General features: G+C 42.1%; 1 protein-coding gene across 4 annotated transcripts in view; it reads left to right on the top strand.

Moving 5' to 3' along the window:
• TMEM178B (transmembrane protein 178B) overlaps window positions 1-18,042 on the top strand; it is a 244,834-nt gene that overhangs the window by 59,665 nt on the left and 167,127 nt on the right. For all 4 annotated transcript variants that reach the window (XM_057427850.1, XM_057427852.1, XM_057427849.1 and 1 more), the window contains one exon: window positions 4,757-4,870. In XM_057427850.1, coding sequence (XP_057283833.1) covers window positions 4,757-4,870 — 114 coding nt within the window. The remainder of the gene's footprint in view (window positions 1-4,756; window positions 4,871-18,042) is intronic.

The raw sequence follows: 18,042 nt of genomic DNA, 5'->3' as shown, positions 1-18,042 counted from the left end.
TCTAGTGATGCTGCTGTTCTAGAGTCTGAAGTAATTAAAGTGCTGGAAGCTAATAGGAGACAGCTCTGAAACACTCTGAACTACACTCTCGTGAGTGTATTAAACTCAGTGTTCACTGGAGAGTTTAATAGCCTAAAGCCAAAAGGGCCCATTAGCTCTTGTGGGCTGACCTCTAGTATGTCATAGACCATTATATTTCACCTGTTTATCCCTTTATTGAGCCCAGTAACTTGGATTAGACTGAAGTATTTTGAGCCCTGTAACAAAAAAAAAATTAATTTGGCTTAGCCATTCTAGCAGTCAGCCTATGCTTAATGCTTCACAGAAGGGTGAAAATCCAGGAGCAGCATCTTGTCTGTCTGACCTGGTGGTCTGTTTCCCTGTGTAAGACAAGTAGTAGGGATAATTCCTAAGTATAAATGAATTCTTTGTGCTCTACTCAGCACTGTTGAATACACACAGTGGCCAGCACTGGTATTTCAGAGACAAATAGGAGATAAAGGAGAATATATCTCACCATGTATGCCGAAGCTCGCTTTAATTTCTGGTACCTACAAACTTTTGATTGAAGTAATGATGTTTATTGGTTAATAGCACGTTAATTAGAGGTGGGAACAGCACTGAAATATGTTGCATGGCTAGAAAGCAGATCATCATGGAATTTACCACTAAAAATTTACCAGTACTTTAGCTGTCATTGAACCATTGCTAGTGGTATTCTTAATTCTGTTAAGAATAGAATCTTTAAACATAGAATCATTGAGGTTAGAAAAGACCTTTAAGATTGAGTACAGCCACTAACCTAGCCAACTGCTAAGTCCACCGTGTCCCTAAGCACCATATCTACATGTCTTTTAAATACTTCCAGGGATGGTGACTCTACCACTTCCCTGGGCAGACTGTTCCAATGCCTGACCACCCTTTCAGTGTAGAAATTTTTCCTAATATTCCATCTAAACCTCCTTTGGTTTGGCTTGAGGCCATTACATCTTGCCCTTTCACTTGTTACTTGGCAGAAGAGACTGACAGTCACCTCGCTACAACCTCCTTTCAGGTAGTTCTAGAGAGTGATAAGGTCTCCCCTCAGTCTCCTTTGCTTCAGGCTAACAGCCCCACCTCCCTCAGCATCTCCTCATGGGAATTATTCTCCATACCCTTCACCACCTTCTCTGGACTTGGTCCAGCACCTCAGTATCCTTCTTGTAGTGAGGGGCCCATAACTGAATGCAGTATTCAAGGTGGTCTCACCAATGCTGAGTACAGGGAGATGATCGTTTCCCTGGTTCTGCTGGTCACGCTATTTCTGATAAAGTCCAGGATGCTGTTGGCCTTCTTGGCCACTTGTGCCCCATTATAGAACAACCAGGTAAGGGGCCCTGGTTAGCATGGGTTTATGCAAGGCAGGTCCTGCTTGACTAACCATTGCAGCACTCTGGCTGTGCGAGTTTTTGTGATAGCAAAACCATGTTTTTGTGATAGCAACTATGTCATAGCTTCCTGCTGTGCAATGACTTCCAGCTCCTCCTGTTTGCTACCTATGCTGGTGTGTTGGTGCAGGTGCACTTCAATTGGGCTATTGATCCTGCCATCTTTCTGGGGGGAAAGCCCTAATTCCTACATGACCATTGTCAGGTGCTCCTGTGGTTTCTAGCATATCAATAACCCTTTTGTCTTTGCTACTGCCTGGACCTCCATCCCCTACCATCACTGAGACAGCGGACCAAAGGACCTCACTAACACACCCCATTTTAGGCTACGGTTACTTAACCTCAGTTACACTTCCATGCTGGATGTACCATGGTCATTGTTACTGTTTTCTTCCACTTGCAGAGTCCGTAGCAGGGACCTCCCTTTTATGTGATGGCTCTTGGGCAGGTGTAACAGTCACAGAGGAGATGTCTCCACTCTGCTGGGCAGGAACTTGTCACCATTGCTCCCATCCCTTAAGTCACTGTGTTCAGCTAGATGGAGAAATGGTAGGGAATCCTCCATATCATGAGTCCTGTCTGCCTGCTGCGCCTGTGTTAGGGAGGGTAGGGTGGAATTCCAGTAAGTCAGCCTCTTTCCATCCCTGATACTCCTTAACCTACTTACTCCCTCCCAGACCTCTGGCACTAAGCAGAGGAGCTCCTCTACCTGGATGTACGTCACATAGGTGTGCTCTCTGCTGCTGTTCTGTACTGGCTGAAGAGCAGGGCACAGCCTAATGACTGGGTGGTACAACGGTCCCACCAGAGCTCTGCCTGGGAAGCTGCATCAGCTAAGGTGTGTACAGAGCTTAGCGAGGCTATGGCTTTCTGCTGGGTGGATACCATTGCTACCTGGTTGAGCTGGCAGGGCTTCAATGCCCTTACAGTATACATACCGTTCTGCCCAAACGGTCCTTGCTGGTGAGCCATGCCCTGATTGCCTTCCCTGGTCAGTAGCACTTACTGAGAGCTTCTTTCATATGTGAGCTTAAATCTTATTAAAGCCATGGGGTTGTAACTATAAGCCCAAAATTATATATATGATGAAGACAGAATCTGAATTCAGACCACACCCTCTCTTTCTGCTTTAGGTTTTGGTGATATAAGGTAGTGCAATGCATTACTACTAAGGGTATTTGAAGTAAGAATATACAGCTTGATGAACCTTGCTAGAAATTAGCCTCTTTGGTTTCAGAGGAGGTGCTTTCTGCTGATTACTTTAAGAAATGCCAGCAAATGGAACAGGGTTTTTTTTTTTTTCCTTGCTTCCTTCTGTGCCTTTATTTTGAATCTTGGCTCTGTGTACTTGTCTGCTATTCTATATAAATCTCTTGTCTGGGCAGGTATCTGATAACTTAAAGATTATTTTCTGACAAATAAGCATTTTCCATTTGCTTGCCAATGCTTCTGATCCATGAAAGCAGCTCAACAAAAAGGGATATGAAAACCTTTAAGAAGGCAAGGTTATGATCTGGGGCTTTTTTTTTTTTAAAAGCTCTTTGCACACTAGCTGTCTTTTTTTAAATACTATTCCTGGTTTGAAACTTTAATTCTGGGCGTACATTTGGTGCCCAGATGGTGCAGACTCACACAGAAGCCCATCACGCTGTCAGGGCAGGCGGATACATATGTAAATATTTTGCCTTTTTCCTCTATAATATTTGGCTTTGTCTAATCTAATTGCTGTCAAAGGCAGAATGTGAAGAATACTTAGGAGGAACAAACAATGAGGACCTCAAATGTTTGTATTGCACTAACTTTGGAAGATGCTAGTAGACTGCCATGTAACTAATAATTTTGTTTCCTGGATTTTCTTCTTTCTCTTGCTGTGAATTCATGGTGTATGATCTAAGTTCATGCGAAGTAATGCTTTACAAACTGAAGTATAAATCTGTATTTCTAGCAACATAAAAGCATATTTAACCCCTTGGAGCTGTTGATATAAAGCTAATGGCTCTGCCATTTCAGTTCAGGCTGACAGTAAGCGTTCTCTACCTGCCTTTTGGTGTATAGCACTCTTTCTTATTCATATAATTCATTGCTTCATTTAATTATTCTATTGAGTGCCTGTCAATGTATTTTTAATACATAAAAGCTTTTCCAGCATAGTTGCTTCTCTGACCAGTAGTAGCTAGTAGCAAAGAGTGTGGTCAACCACATTAAGGATACTTATTTAGTTATTGGAGGCCTGATCCAAAAATACCGTAATATTAATGGAAAAAACACTTTCATTAGCTTTGAATGTGAGTTCTTAGTGAGCAGGTCTAATAAAACCAGTATTAATTGAGGATGCTGGGAAAAGAGATGTAGGAAACATTGCTGTTTTTCATCAATGCAAGAATGGTAGCATTATCACGTTTCTGATCACATGTGAAATTTGGCTGGGCTGTAATTCATGGAAAGCATCAGGCTATGCCAGACCTATCCTCTAAGGATACTAACTACACAGAGAGGTGCCAGGAGATTGGGGCCGGGAGCTGTGCTTATTGTAGAAGAAGGAAAATGACTGTAAAAAGATAATGTAATAATGTGACCAGAAGACAAAACAGAAGCAGCATGTGCTTTTTTTCCATGGAATGTGGATGAAATCCTGCCTACTGGGTATGTGTGTGTTGTGTGTGGAAATTGTCCATTTCAGCTATTCATGGTGTCATCTGAGTCATTATTCAGGGATGCCAATAAATTCTGGTTTTGAGCCTGCAATGGAAGTACCTGGATACTTTCAAGAGACCATAGTCTGTCACATATCCTTCTCTTGTGTTGCTGTTTGGCTCTGGGTGGAGGGGGATCAGGAAAATTGCTCACTATCTGTATGTATTATTTTTCATGTGCTGCTTTTGGTTACTGAAGGAAAGATCAAAGATGTTTGCTTTATGCATCTCCTGGAGCATGGGCACTGAGACACATTACTGCACAGTAAGCTAAGATATGCATTAACACTTTCTGCACAGTAAATGCTGGTATGGCTGCTGCTAGTTTATGGTTCAAAGAAAAGAAATAAAAGGAGGGAGTAATTTGCCACATATATGTGTGTATATATATATCTATCTGATGGTGAAAGCAGACACTCTGGCAGCTACTGCAGCGACTTCGGTGTATCGTACATTTGTATGTGAGCTTACCATATAGATAGCTTGTGCTTGTCATGGGCCAAAGACAGTGTTGGATGTCACAATGGACTGATTGTAGGGATTGCTTTGAGCTTAGCCGTTGCTGTTTGTCTACCGTTCTGAGGACGTGTTGCATTAATTTAACAGTGCTTTCTCTTCTGCATTTTGCCCTTATAGGAGCAATTGAGCGGTGCACATACATCAAGTACCACTACTCCTCAGCGACCATTCCCAAGAACCTTACCTACAACATCACCAAGACAATCCGCCAAGATGAGTGGCACGCCTTGCGTAAGTGGTGCTGGCTTTCTTCTCCATTCTCTTCATGTACGGACTAACGGAGGAACTCACTGATAAATGAGAACGGAGGCTTTGACTGACAACCCATTCAGAGCCCTCTTCTCACATGCAGTTTGTCTTTGTAGCAGACTGATCGATTGTTCTTTGGACCTACATCTCTGTTTCTGCTGCTGGCTAGAAATTCTGCTGAGGCATGAAGAAGTGGTGGTGGGGAAGAGGCATTTGTATGCAGTGATTTAATATTGAGATAAATAAATAATAAAATCAATGCCCTATTTTTTAATTCAGTAGAATACTTTGTACGTGAGTGTATTCTCATGCAGTTCATGCTGCTGGTGAGTTTCCAGCTTCCAGGAGAAATTATTGCTGGCTTTTATTGTAGAGTATGTCCTGCTGCCAGCAGCTCCTGGGTGTTGCATCACTCTCCTTTGAGGACCTAGAAAGAGAAATGCTGCATTCTTTAAAGCACAGGGAAAGAGCTTAGCCCTCAGTGATAATTGTAGACAGTGGTCACCAACTTGCAACATTTGCTGAAGCAACAAGAACTGACAGGGCTGGAATTGCCTTGGGATGCATTGGCTGGCCTTAAAGCTTTTCTTCTTTTTATCTTGGAATGATGGAGCTGACTTAATAGTTTTTGATTTTATCTTTTTTCGATGTTTGACATTTTCAAGATGGAACTTTTGCTCCAAATTCATTGCTTATGACACCAATAGATGGGGAAATACGACTTCGCTTCCCAGCAATCACTTCCTTTTAACTATCTCCAGTTAAACAGAGATGAAGGGAAGGATGATTGTGGTATTGCCAGCTTTTGCCTGTCACAAGCACATAAAAGTTGTTCTGATTAGACAAAACGAGCATTTAAATGAGATGGGAGGGAAGAGAGAAGGGAAAGAAAGCCACATCTGACAACTTTGAGCATGAGTAACTGTCTCTTTATGGAAGATGCTAGTGTAATAATATGACCGAGTCACTATTAGGTATTCACCCTGTGACATTTTGGACCCAGCCTTGTGCACGGAAACTTGATCCGTAGTTCTGGCTTCTGAAAAAATCCAGCAGCATCGCTGATGCTTTTTAGAGATGGTATATACTATTTGAGTAGAAATCCAAGAAAATCTGAACAGTTCTATATTTATTCACATATTCAATTCCATCTGGTTTATGCTGCTCTTGTAGTTTCACTTTCAGTAGACTACACATTTGTGTTCACAAAACATCGTGAAAGTGCTTATGGCAGGGGTTTGTGCTGTAAAATATGGTACAGTGGTTTGGAGGGGTGAGAAGCATTTCCAGGTGATGGCATAAGCACTTTAACTGCATGTACATTGTACTTTAAGAAAGCTGACCATAAAAAGGAAGCTATGGGGATGCTTTTTTTTTTTTTTCATTTCTCCTTGTACCCAAAACCTTCAGGAAACCATTATCTGGTATATTACGGCAAAGATGGTGAAAGGTTGCATTTCTTTGAAAATGGTAGTACCACCAAGGCTATGACTGGATGTGCTATATTCAGTTTGGCTTCTTCAAGGAACCACCAGGGCAGCTCCCTAAAGCCACTGTGAGGGGTAAGGCACTCAAAGCCCAGGGATTATTTAGTGTTCTGGCTTGTTTGCTTCTTGGAGCAAAGCAGACACCTGTTGGGCTGATGCTGGTTTATGCCATCAGGAAGACTTTAGAAAGCAATTCCTGTTTGTCACTTTTGGTTAGTTTTTTTGTTGTTGTAGTCCCTAACCTCTCCCTCTCTGATAGGCTGTAGACAACCCAGGCTTAAATTTCAATTTTGCAGTCTTTAAGAAACCACTTTCTGGTGAAAAAGGGTAACCACAGCATTGTGGATGCATTGAAGATAGGAATTTCTAAGTATGCTTAAGCAAGCTGTCTACATCTTGTTGTCTTTCTGGGAGAGCTAGGATTAGAAATTTTCTTGAGGCAGCCAAGTAGTGCAGAAAAGGGATTAAGACACAGATAAGAGGAGGGGGATGGTCTTCATACTTTTAGAGCCAGTCTAGCATGATGCTGTTTTATTTTTGTCTCTAGCTTCTTTTATTTAAACATTTTGCTTCCTTGATCATTTTTACTTTTGAACATACTCGTATTTGCCATAGGACTTCTTTGTGTACTTATTCCTTGAACAATTTAAATAAGAAAAGCTTTGTTTTTTACTACAGGATTGTGGGTTAGCCTGCTGTGGGCTCAGACCTGCCTAGAGACTGGCAGGGTTAATGCTTTTGGGTCACTGCAGTCGTCCTCATTGTTATCTTGGCAAGAAAAGGGTAAAAGGGGGCTTTATCATGGCCACATTTTCTCCAAGGCAGGTGATGAAAGTATTGTGGCTTTAAAGTGAAAAATGAGATGAAAAATTCTTCCTTTTCTCCAAAAGCTTTTATTTTGCTGACTCACAGAGCCTATTGTGTGTGGTAGATAGCTGGGTCTTTAAGTTTTTTGTTTTCTCTGCATATATCACAAGCCTGAATTTGTGTTTTGGATCAAATGTGGCCACAAAAGAAGGGATTTCTATTTGTCTGCTCTTCTCCAGTTTTTCATTGCCACCTGGGCCTGTCTTCCCCAGTAGCTGTGTTTTGTGTCCAGGAACATGGAGAGTGGAAAGTGCTGCATCTGGGCAGAAAGTGGCTGGAATTGCTATGGAAACTGATCTCTTCCTGCACAGCTTAGAAACTGTCACCAGACTGCTTTAGAGAGAACCAGTTCACAAATAGGTAGTTGATATTTCCTGTGAAATGTTTACAGTTTCTTGGGGTGTTGTTTGGGAAGTGCTCCTTGTCTGGCATTCTGAGATCTCCTTTGCCTGTCTCCTACTCCCCCCACTTCTACTGCAGGATCACGAGTATGGGCTCTGAATTTAGAACATTGGCATGGGGAACTGCATTGTCAGAAGAGGAACTGTAACGCCTTGTGTTAATTGAAATGATAACATGTATGTGCTGTTGAGAACTGCAGTAAACCTGTATTTGTGGTGGTCTAAAAGCTATTTACATGAAAAATGAATTGTAAAGTCAAAAGTAATAACCTGACACATTCTGAGAGGAGCGGGTATTGGAGGAAATGAAGGTTTTCCACAGGATGTTAGTGGTAATATTTTAATTCATATAGCATATATGCTGAAAGCTGAATATATTTTATCAGCCTTAATGGTCCAAACTTTTCAGGGGATTAAGGCTTCCTCATTTAGGTCTACAAAGCACTCAGGTACCTTCTTAAAAACTAGTAAAACTACTGTGGGGGGAGCTTGGAAAACCTCATTTTGTAGCCACTGAAGGTAGTGGCAACAGTTAGCAACCCTGGAAAAGACCATATACTTTCTACAAGCTTCCCAAACCTTCTTATTCCATGGAACACAATGTTGAGATTTTCACAGAAGCTCAGATGATAGCTTGACAATGCATTAGTAACACCAGTAGGCTCATGGGCTTGACCCTGTCTGCTTTTATAAGCAACAATAAATATTTCATTGTTGTATCTGTATTAAGTGCTGACCCAAGAGAATTTTTGCCCTCCCCCCCTCCCCTTTTTTTTTCTGGGTACTACTGCAAGCAGTGTTTTTAACAAATAGGCAGCATCCCACTTTTCTTGCTCCTTTCTTCCACTCTTTCCCCCACGCTCCCTTGGGTATCTTTCCGTTGCTATCATACTCTACAAGGAAGTGCTGTTTCATTTTTAATCAACTGCCTTGACCCTGAAGGTACACCCTGAAGTATGACACTGCCCTGCTGGTCAGAGCCATTTGGCTGACAATATGATGTCATTCCTTAATGCCCTGGTTGTTAAGGCAGATGGGGCAGCCAGCCTGGAGATTAGTCAGGCGGCAGGTGCTCATGCCTGGAGGAGGTTTAGTGGTGGATTGCCACTGTATTCATTGTTCTTATAGCTAATGACCAGGTGGTAGTGACAGACCTTCTCATCCTCACCCCTCCCCCCCGCTGTAAGGTTTTCTACATATCCTGCTATTTCAAGCTAAGGCATAAAAATGGTTGGGTGCTTTTTGGGGGGTTTTGAGGTTTTTTGGGGGGATTGTTGTTTTTTTTGGCATCAAAATGAAGACCTATTTTGAAATCTGTAAGGGATTTTATTGCCTTCTGCTAGGCTTCATCTTAGGATCTGCTAATATGGCTGTGACCTTAATACCTACACTAGTGAATAGCTTTCCCAGCTGTGCACTACTTTATATTTCCTCTACTACCTTTGCTTCTTGGGGACAGAAGAGCAGGGAAGGAGTAAGAAGTCAGTAGACCTCACAGTCCTGAGTTGACAGAGGTGCTGAGTAGCAATCATGGGCAAAATTAAGGAAGGGAGGAAATGAAGACTTGGAAATGGGTGAAAATTTTTACTAATGAGTTGAGAGAAGTAAGACAACGGAGTACCAAACACTGAGATTGGGGTAAGGGTTGGAGTGGGTTTGGGAGGTAAGGCGCAGAAATGGGGAAGCTCTCTCTGTTTGTGTGTGTTGGAGTGGGGTGGGAAATGAACAGGGAAGGGTCTCCTCCAAAGCCTTTTTCAAAGTGCTCAAGTCGGGAGTCTTATTGTACATCTATTCCTAACACACCTGTGGAACACTGGCAGAGGGGAGGTCTCACTCTGCTCCATCAGCCAGCAGGTTCTTCCCCCAGCTTGGGTAATGGGGCTCAGAGGTGAATCGGAAGTCTCATTCTGCTGATGAACCACTTGCCGCTTTTCTGAATCAGTAGAATTCCTGCTTTTGCCTTTTGATGATTACTTTAAAGTTAAAAACTTGGATGGGCATTTTTAAAGTTGCAAACAGAAGCATGTAAAGTTAAGAGACAACACTGCTCAGGCTGCATACCTGACCTTAATTTATCTCCATTCAGCACATTCATTATCAAGTCTTTAATTACTGTAATCACATACTCTGTTTTCCGCAGCACCCCTGCCTTGTTCCATACATTGGGGATATGCTATTTCCATTCAAGGTCTTCAATATTTTTTTTCATTGCTTAATATATTGTTGCTGGTCTTTCTTACGGAATACACAACTCCTGATCCAGAGACAGAGCTAACCACTTCATGGCTTTGTCACATTTTTAATTATTGTACTGAAGCATGGCATGTAAAGATGAAAATACTAATATCTAATAACCTTTTGAGATGGGCTATAACTTCCAAGTTAGGTCTGGGAATCAAAGCTAACTGGCGTGGGGTTTTTTGGCTATCCAGTTGGAGATAATGAAGACTTGGGTTTTGCAGTACTTATTAAATAGTCTTTTTTTATGTTCAAAGCATGCCTCCCCATTGACTTTCAGAGCAACTGTAAGTGGTCTGCACCCTGTAAATCAGACTTTAAGTGGTCACCCAACTCATGCTGAGTCAAGTAAATGAGGAAAATATGTCTAGGGACCACCTCTAAAGAGATTGTTGGACTAATTGACTTACTCCAAAAGTCTTTGGTGCTGGTAAGTGTAGAAAGGAGTTTTTGCATGAGAGGTAGGAGGTGCTCTATGTCAGCTGACTGATCTCAGCTTTGACTGCTCTTTGCTAGAGGGGTTGCATGTGTTCTCGCCTTTCAAACCGATCCTTTTGAAGGGTCACATTCTTGTATTTCTTAAGCTTGGCATGCTTGAGTAAGTGACTTTCCTAATGTTTTGATACTTCTGCTTTTGTTTTTCGTTGTATTCTTAAGCGTAGGCAATTGGATTTACCTTGGCTTAGGTGATGTTTTCTGTTGTCTGCAACTATTATGTTGGAAAAAAGAAAGCATGTTTCTTTGGTGAAAAGAGTCTTAAGGTATTTACAGAGCTGTTCTAAGTGGAGGAAAATTGAGAGCAAACCCACTCCAGCATTACTATATTTTGCAAAGAAGTATTAGAGATTTTGCCTGTTGCAGTGTGAAGGTGTTGACAGGTAAAACATACCATCTCTAATAATTTCCAGTCATTCAGCCAGTTAAAATATAGCTTTATTAATATGCATACAGAGCTCTGTTTCCCTTTTCTCCCTCTTGAGAGACACAGAGGGGGAGAAATGGGTGGTTTTCCATGTCTCTTGGCTAATCAAGAATGATGCTTTGCTCATTCTTAGGGTGAGAACACTGGAAAGAACAAACAGGATGATCTAACGGGTCTTTTCCATCTGATTTATAATTTTTGATTCATATACCAATTTAATGCATGGTTTATGATTGATATCTGAAGTTTTTTATACCCCAGTCTGGTTCCCCACCTCATGTTTTAGTGAGATGAAAGCCAGCTAGTTAAATATTTCAAGGTGATTACATGCCACACACAGAGTAATGAGAAGTGCTTCCTTGCTTCAGTGCAAGAAGAAAGACTTAAGTGGAACATTTTGGAAATGAGATTATTGTGATTTGTTCACAAAGCCAGCCACTATCCACAAGGGAACATCACAGTACCCAGCATGAGATAGATGCCAACAAACCTTGAATCAAACAACCTGGCTTTGACCCTGACAGAAGCTGCAGGCTGAAACATGTAGGTGATTTTTATATGTTGAGAGCTACTAGGCAGTGGTTGCTATCTTAATTACTGGTTTGCAGTGATGCTTTTTGTATGTTGAATTGCAGAATAAATGTGATCCTCATTAACAACCAGGACACTTTCCTTCTTGCTACTTTGGAAAGGTCTAAAATGCAGTTTTACATTCAGAGATTCTTATATTAACTGGGCCATAATGATTTTGCCCATGTTGTCAGAGCTGAATGTGGTTTTGGCCTAGGAAGACTGGATGAAGCTGAAGGGTTAGTCTTAGGGACCATCCCAAGACTCCTTAATTGGCTGGGTGAATCACAGTTTAGCTGTTCAATTATTCCCTGCCCACCTCCAGGATCTGATTGCACAGTTGGTGAGGGAATAGGAAGTCAGGAATATAAATCAACTGCAGGTATTTCCTGTGGGACTTTCAGAGTTTGGTCTCACAAATCTCATCTGGCTGCTCTGGATTTAGGTTATATTTAATGGAGCTTGAGCCTGCATGTCCCTCTGCATCACTGGAATTATGACAGCTCATTTGAGTCTATCTGTGGCTGGCATGTGCAGTTGATCAATATCTTTCATATATACAAACTTTCATCTTGGCCTCCATCAGCTTTTCTTCTCTGGCTTGCCCTTTGCATCCCTATTTCTTTTTCATTTTTTTTATGCCCCAAAATCCCCCTTGATCCTCACCTAGTTATTCTGAGGAGTAAATCGATGGAAGAATATCACTTGCTGACCTAGGAGGGGCTTCTTTGCCATACACAACTAAGGCTGTAAATAATTCAGTAAGGTTCCTGTCTTTTCTTTCCTTCCATAAGATTGGGTTTATTAAAATTTTATGGGAGGGGATGCAGAGGTGGCTGAATTACTGGTTTTGTCTGATATGATCTTTAGCAATGCATTAGCTTGGTACTAGCTTCTCCTCACTCATCATCATAGGCATCAGTCTCCTTTATAGAATCCGTTCTGCAATGTGTTATAATCACATATTTGAGCATGACGTAATGCCATTCCTTGTAAGTCATTGTTATGCCTGATTGTGTTGCTGTGGGAAGAAAAGCCTTGCCTTGACAATTTAACACTTAATCTTTTTTTCCTGTATTGGGAGGAAGTCAATAGTGGCATGAATCCATGTAAGCAACAATCCTAATCAGAAGAGAGCAAGAGGCTAGAGACTAAGAGTTTGGTTCTGATTATATTTGTACAAGAATAATAATTCTACTGAAACAAGAATGGATATTCTGAAATAAAAACAATGTGAAATCAACATCTGGTTGCAAAAAATATTCAATAGATTGCAAAAAGAGAAAAGATTTTAGACTTTCTGATATTTCAGTGAAGATTAACAGATTCTACAATTGCACTTTTCTGTTAGTGCTACTGCTGCTGCTGACAGTGTGCCTTCCAAGCCAACATCTAGAAATGCTTGGGCAGTGGTTTTCATTCTGTATCCTCCTGACTTTAACAGGGTGCCAAAGGAGGACTACAATCCAAGTACAACTATTGCACGGAGAAAGTTAGAGAAGTTAATTGACCTGATAAACGTCATGCAGAGAGAGTGGGAGAGGCAGAAACAGAACTCAGATCTTTGGACACCCACTGCTGTGAGTGCTAGACAATGCTGCCTCCTGTAGTGCCAAAGATTATGCAGCATATCTCCTAGAAAAGACCACTGCAAAACCCTGTATCAAGGATCATGGTTTTTATTAAAGATAAAAAAAAACAAAACCAGAAACAAACAAACAAACAAAACCCCCCCAAAAAAGCACAAACCAAACAACAACCCACCCCAAAACAAACAGCTCCTAACTTTCTAAGTGAAAGGTTACTGGCCAAATCCAGAATCTGTAACATTCATTAGTAGTTATTTTCTCTTAGAAATAATGGCAAAAGAGCCTTCAAAGACTGGCAGTGAATAAAGGTATACAATGTGTGTGTTCCTCAGCACCTGCTGAAAACCAGGTTCTCGCATGTATCTGAGGGTGAGCAACTGGAATAAATAATGTCAAAATGGCCTTCCTGATATGACCTGGGAAGAACCTGCTCTATAGAGTGAATTCTTGTTGGCTAGCAGAGTGATCACAGCCAGCTCTGTACCTCATGTACCCCAAAATGGCATGGGTGAGGAACTGATTCATTAGTAGGTATAGTCCTGTGCTGTGATTGCTAGCTCTGAAGCATCTGCTGTCAGGGTATATTAGAGCTACCTATGATTTATTCTAGCACAAATCTAGGTTGAACTGGTATTTGGCTCATTTCTAGAGTATCTTCATCCCTCATGGAACTTGGCTTATCAGGACCTACATGTTCACTATTTCTGATGGGTTTTGTTGCTGTTTAGATCTTTGAATGAAAGCAGGAATTTTATTCAGTAAGTAAGCCTTGGCTCTAACACTTGACCCTTCACTGAAGAACTAGCTCTCTGTACTGACTTCAGTCAATATAGTGGAAAAAAAAATCTGTGGTGACATCACATCCAGTGAGGGATATGGAATGAGGAAGGAGGAATGAAGGATCCTTCTTAATGTGGAAGGAGTTAAGGATTTTCTTTTAAGGAGCTGACAATTCATGCAAAAGCCTTTTCTAACATGGAACAGGGCAGAGAAACGCAAAACCAACTTGATATGGCAATAGGATTAGCTTTTCAGAGTGGTCCCCCTGAAGATTTCTGGGAGGAATCAGTGGTTCTCTGATGAGCTGAATTGACAGCTCTGGTAGATGAAGCTTTTTTTGATGGACAAATGGTAGCACAGGCAGGAGCAGCGTGAAAATCTGTGAGATGCACAGGTGGATTAGATCAATTGATGTGTCTCTTTGGCTGCTAGTTTGTAGGATTCTCTTGGCCTTCCACTGAAAGGCATCACCCCCTGTAAGTAAGAATGCAGAGTTCCAGAGGTAAATGAATTCTCATTTTATGGCAGTTGAATGGCACCAAGTGCAATTTAATATTCTCTTTATCATTACCGGGGTAGACTCAGTATTTTGCTAGCCACAAAAGAGAGGCTGTTTGTCATCAGCTTATTGGATTCATGATGAGTGTTTTGCTGTCCTTTTCTCACAGACCAGAAAAGTTGACATGCTAATATACAAAAGTATTGTTTATAGAAGGCATAGTAGATACTGTTGTAGAGGCTAAGACCCTGTAGTAAGATTTAGGAGGTCCCCTAAATGTGTTGGTGTAGTCCTCAGAAGTGGTGAATGAGTTGAAAGGGTTCCACCTGAGTGGGAGATTGGTGAGAGCTAATTCCCATGTAGTGATGGCCTATAAGAATTGAAAATTTGGCTCTGAAATTGGCAGAAGGAGCTTCAGTCAAAGAGGGTATAAGTATGATACTGATGTGGCCCTAGGTTATCTGCAGAGGACTCTGACCCATCCAGCAATCTCATCTTGGTGGGGCTGGGAGGAACTAGCTTGGAATAGAAAGACACCTGCTTTGACAGCTACCAAAAAAGCTGTTTTATAGGCATGAGTAGATAAAACATTCCCAAGTGCAGAAGCAGGACTTGCAGCTTTGGAGAATGGTAAGTGAAGAGAGAAACTCTTTGTTTGACTGGAGCACAGGTGTTTTGTTTTTTTTTTGGGCTGGTTGGGTTTTTGTTCTGAGGAGGCAATTGGATGAACTTTTAGTGATGCCTTTAAGAATATGAATAAGGAAGCTAAGATAATGTATGTAAACACCTGGGGAGAAGCAGAAAGAGAAAGTAGAGAATAATGGAAAAACTGCTGGGGGAAATAAAAATGCAATGTCTAGGTGCTCTTCTGTATATAGAGAGAACCTCTTCTGTGTTTATTATGCATCAACGTGGATGCATTAGATTCATGTGAAAATCAAATAAATTCCTGACATTACTGGTACTGCTGAGCCAACAACCAGAAGCCATTTCCTTTTGCAGCAAAATCTGATAGTGAATGAGACTGGCATGAGTTTGCCGTCATTCACTCATTACTTTCTGAAATTTACTTCTCAGTCTGTGTGTGTCAAGCTCTTGGCACAGCTCTGATAAGCAACAATAAGGTTGAGCAAACAAAGTTAGCTTTTCCACACATTGAGAGAGATCGATCTCTTCATTTTGACTGAATGACAAAACAAAACCAGCAATTAGAATTATGTTTGTCGTAGTTTAAACCCAGTCAGGTAACTCGTTCACCCACTCCCAGTGAGTGGTGCCGAGCTGACAACAATCGAGGTCCGTTCCCCCCCCTCCCACCGGGCCTCTCCCCTTCCCCACTCCCGGAGGAACGGGGAGGAGGATCGAAAGAGTGCAACTCCTACGGGTTGAGACAAGAACAGTCCAGCAACCAATGTACAACACAAGTCACCACTGATACCACCACCAACAACAATGATAAGAGAAAATAACAAGGGAAGAGAATATGATACCACTGGCCAAGAAATGAGTTCCACCTGGAAGCCTGTGTCCTTCCGGGTAACTCCCAGTTACCCCCCACCCTGGCCATGATGTGCTGTGGTGTGGAATACCTCCCTGGCTAGCCTGGGTCAGGTGCCCTGTCTCTGCTTCCTCACAGCTTCCCCTCCTCCCTGGCAGAGCATGAGCCTCACAAAGTCCTTGGTCAGGGTAAACATCACTTAGCAACAACCGAAAACATCGGCTTCACCAACACTGTTCCCAGGCTGGAAGTCAAAACACAGCACTGCACCAGCTAACACAAAGGAAAAACATGATGGCTACTGCTGAACCCAGGACAATGTTTGATGTTGATAGCTAGCAGGCAGCTCCCAAAACCAAGTACCAAGGGACACATAGGAGAATTCTTGCCTGCACATTATTTATACTGACCCCATCAGAGGGATGATGTTAGTATAGGCTAGCACAACAGGTTGATGTTCCTTGAGTCATATGCATGGAGGATCCTGGATGAAGTTTTTGACTAACGCTAGGTTTATTATTGCTATTTACCTGTTGTCCATGACACGGGCTGCAGTACCATGCAGCTTTTGGGTGCATGTATGGATGCCACACAGAACCCAGGGCAGAGGTGTCACCATGCATATGACAGGAAGATGAGACTATACTTTGGTGTTAGTCAACATCTGTAATGTAGATTGGCTTCAAATCGCATGCAGCTGTCCAGTAATACAGCACATCTGGTGTACTGACTTACATAAAAGTTTAGGAGTGGGGTAAGTTCATTTAGGTGTCATTAGATCATTCAATCAACCCTTTGTGGCATGGCCTCGCCAGCACACTGAACTCCTTAGAGGTATAGCTTAAAGGCCTCCTGACTAGATAGTGTATGAGGTTCACTGGATTCTCTTTCCTGACAGAGCAGTCCATAATGAAAGGCTTGCTTACTGTTGCATTCAAATATCCAAACACAGGTTTTGGTGAAGTAGTTCTAAAAGGTCTGTTAGTACACAGCATTGACAAAAAGACAATTGTCCTGGTTGGATCCACTGTCTGCTTGGTACGTGAATATCTGGGATGGATGTACAACAGGTGGCAGGGGAGAGTAAGCAGTGTAAGTGGAATATTACTCTAGAATATATCAATAGTTGGTGCTTGATTCTGTCTCTTGTACAAAGGAGTGGAAAACTGATTTTTCAGTTGTCTTGAATTCCATGTGGTGTTTTGTTTCTCTTGTAATAATGCTGGTATTGTCAAAAAAAAGTAAATGAGACACAGTTGATTATGACTGTTCTGGTGGGCCTCTGGTGTGAATGAAGTCAGTATGAACAGAACATTGGCTCCCGCAATGAGTTCTCTTATTTGGGCGTATGTGTATGTGGGTAGGCTGCAATAATGTATTGGTTGTGAAAGCATGAGAATTGACAGCACCAGCTAAAACCAGGCATGCTGCAGGGAAGTACTGGGCACTTTTCCCAGTTACAGCCACACCAGTGTGCTTAATCATCATGTACAACCTGTTGTTCCAGCAAGAGTTGATCCCTTGTTGGTGTGGTACGCTCCCTTGTCTTCAGACAGCTTTGCTGCTGTGTCTTCTCTTGCAGCATTGCCATGCTTTCACCAAGATGTAGTGCTTTCACAGTTGCAGCCATGCAGCAATGTTCCGAGGTCTGCCACTCATGTCACAACACGTCTTGCTTCAGTGTCATGCTCTCCTAAGAGGAAGTCAGATCCTGTAGACTGGCATCTGTTCATAGGCGATGGGTTCAACTTATGACCCTTGACTTTATCCAGCCCTTAGTTTTGGGACAGAGAGTATCTGTATGATGCATTTATACACTTCTCATCATACAGCTATCTAGAAGCATTCTGGCCCCTGATGCAAGTGTGTTCTAACTGAACCTGACAGACATGGCCCCAAGAACTTGTTGCACCAGAAAGTTTCATTGGAGAGCAAAAGCCCTTCGGAGGGTGCTCCAAAGTTGTTAGAATTGTAAAGTAGAAGCAGCAGAGTGTGGAGTCAGTGATTTTGGCTTTCTGTAAGCTGGAGATGAGACCTGCTCAAGGAGGGGCTGAAGGTGCTGCTGCAGTGGTGCAAAGGGGCCATGAGCCTCCCTTCAGCCCTTGGGAAGGGAAGGCTGAGGTTCAAGAGCTGCATGCATCCCTGGACTCCCTTATTTTTCCTGGTGATGTCCCTATATGGGTCCTTCTGGGGACCAAAAGCATGTGCCAAGAAGACGTATTGCTGCTGAATACAGAATAACAAAACAGCTGCTAAAAAGGAGGTCTAAAAGCTTAGGAAGCACCATCACATGGAAAGCACAG

The sequence above is a fragment of the Pezoporus wallicus genome, unplaced genomic scaffold, assembly GCF_028554395.1.
Source record: "Pezoporus wallicus isolate ANWC-B61680 ecotype Strahan unplaced genomic scaffold, APGP_CSIRO_Pwel_v1 contig_2908, whole genome shotgun sequence".
Taxonomy (NCBI): domain Eukaryota; kingdom Metazoa; phylum Chordata; class Aves; order Psittaciformes; family Psittacidae; genus Pezoporus; species Pezoporus wallicus.
This window is presented reverse-complemented; position numbering and strand designations above follow the sequence as displayed.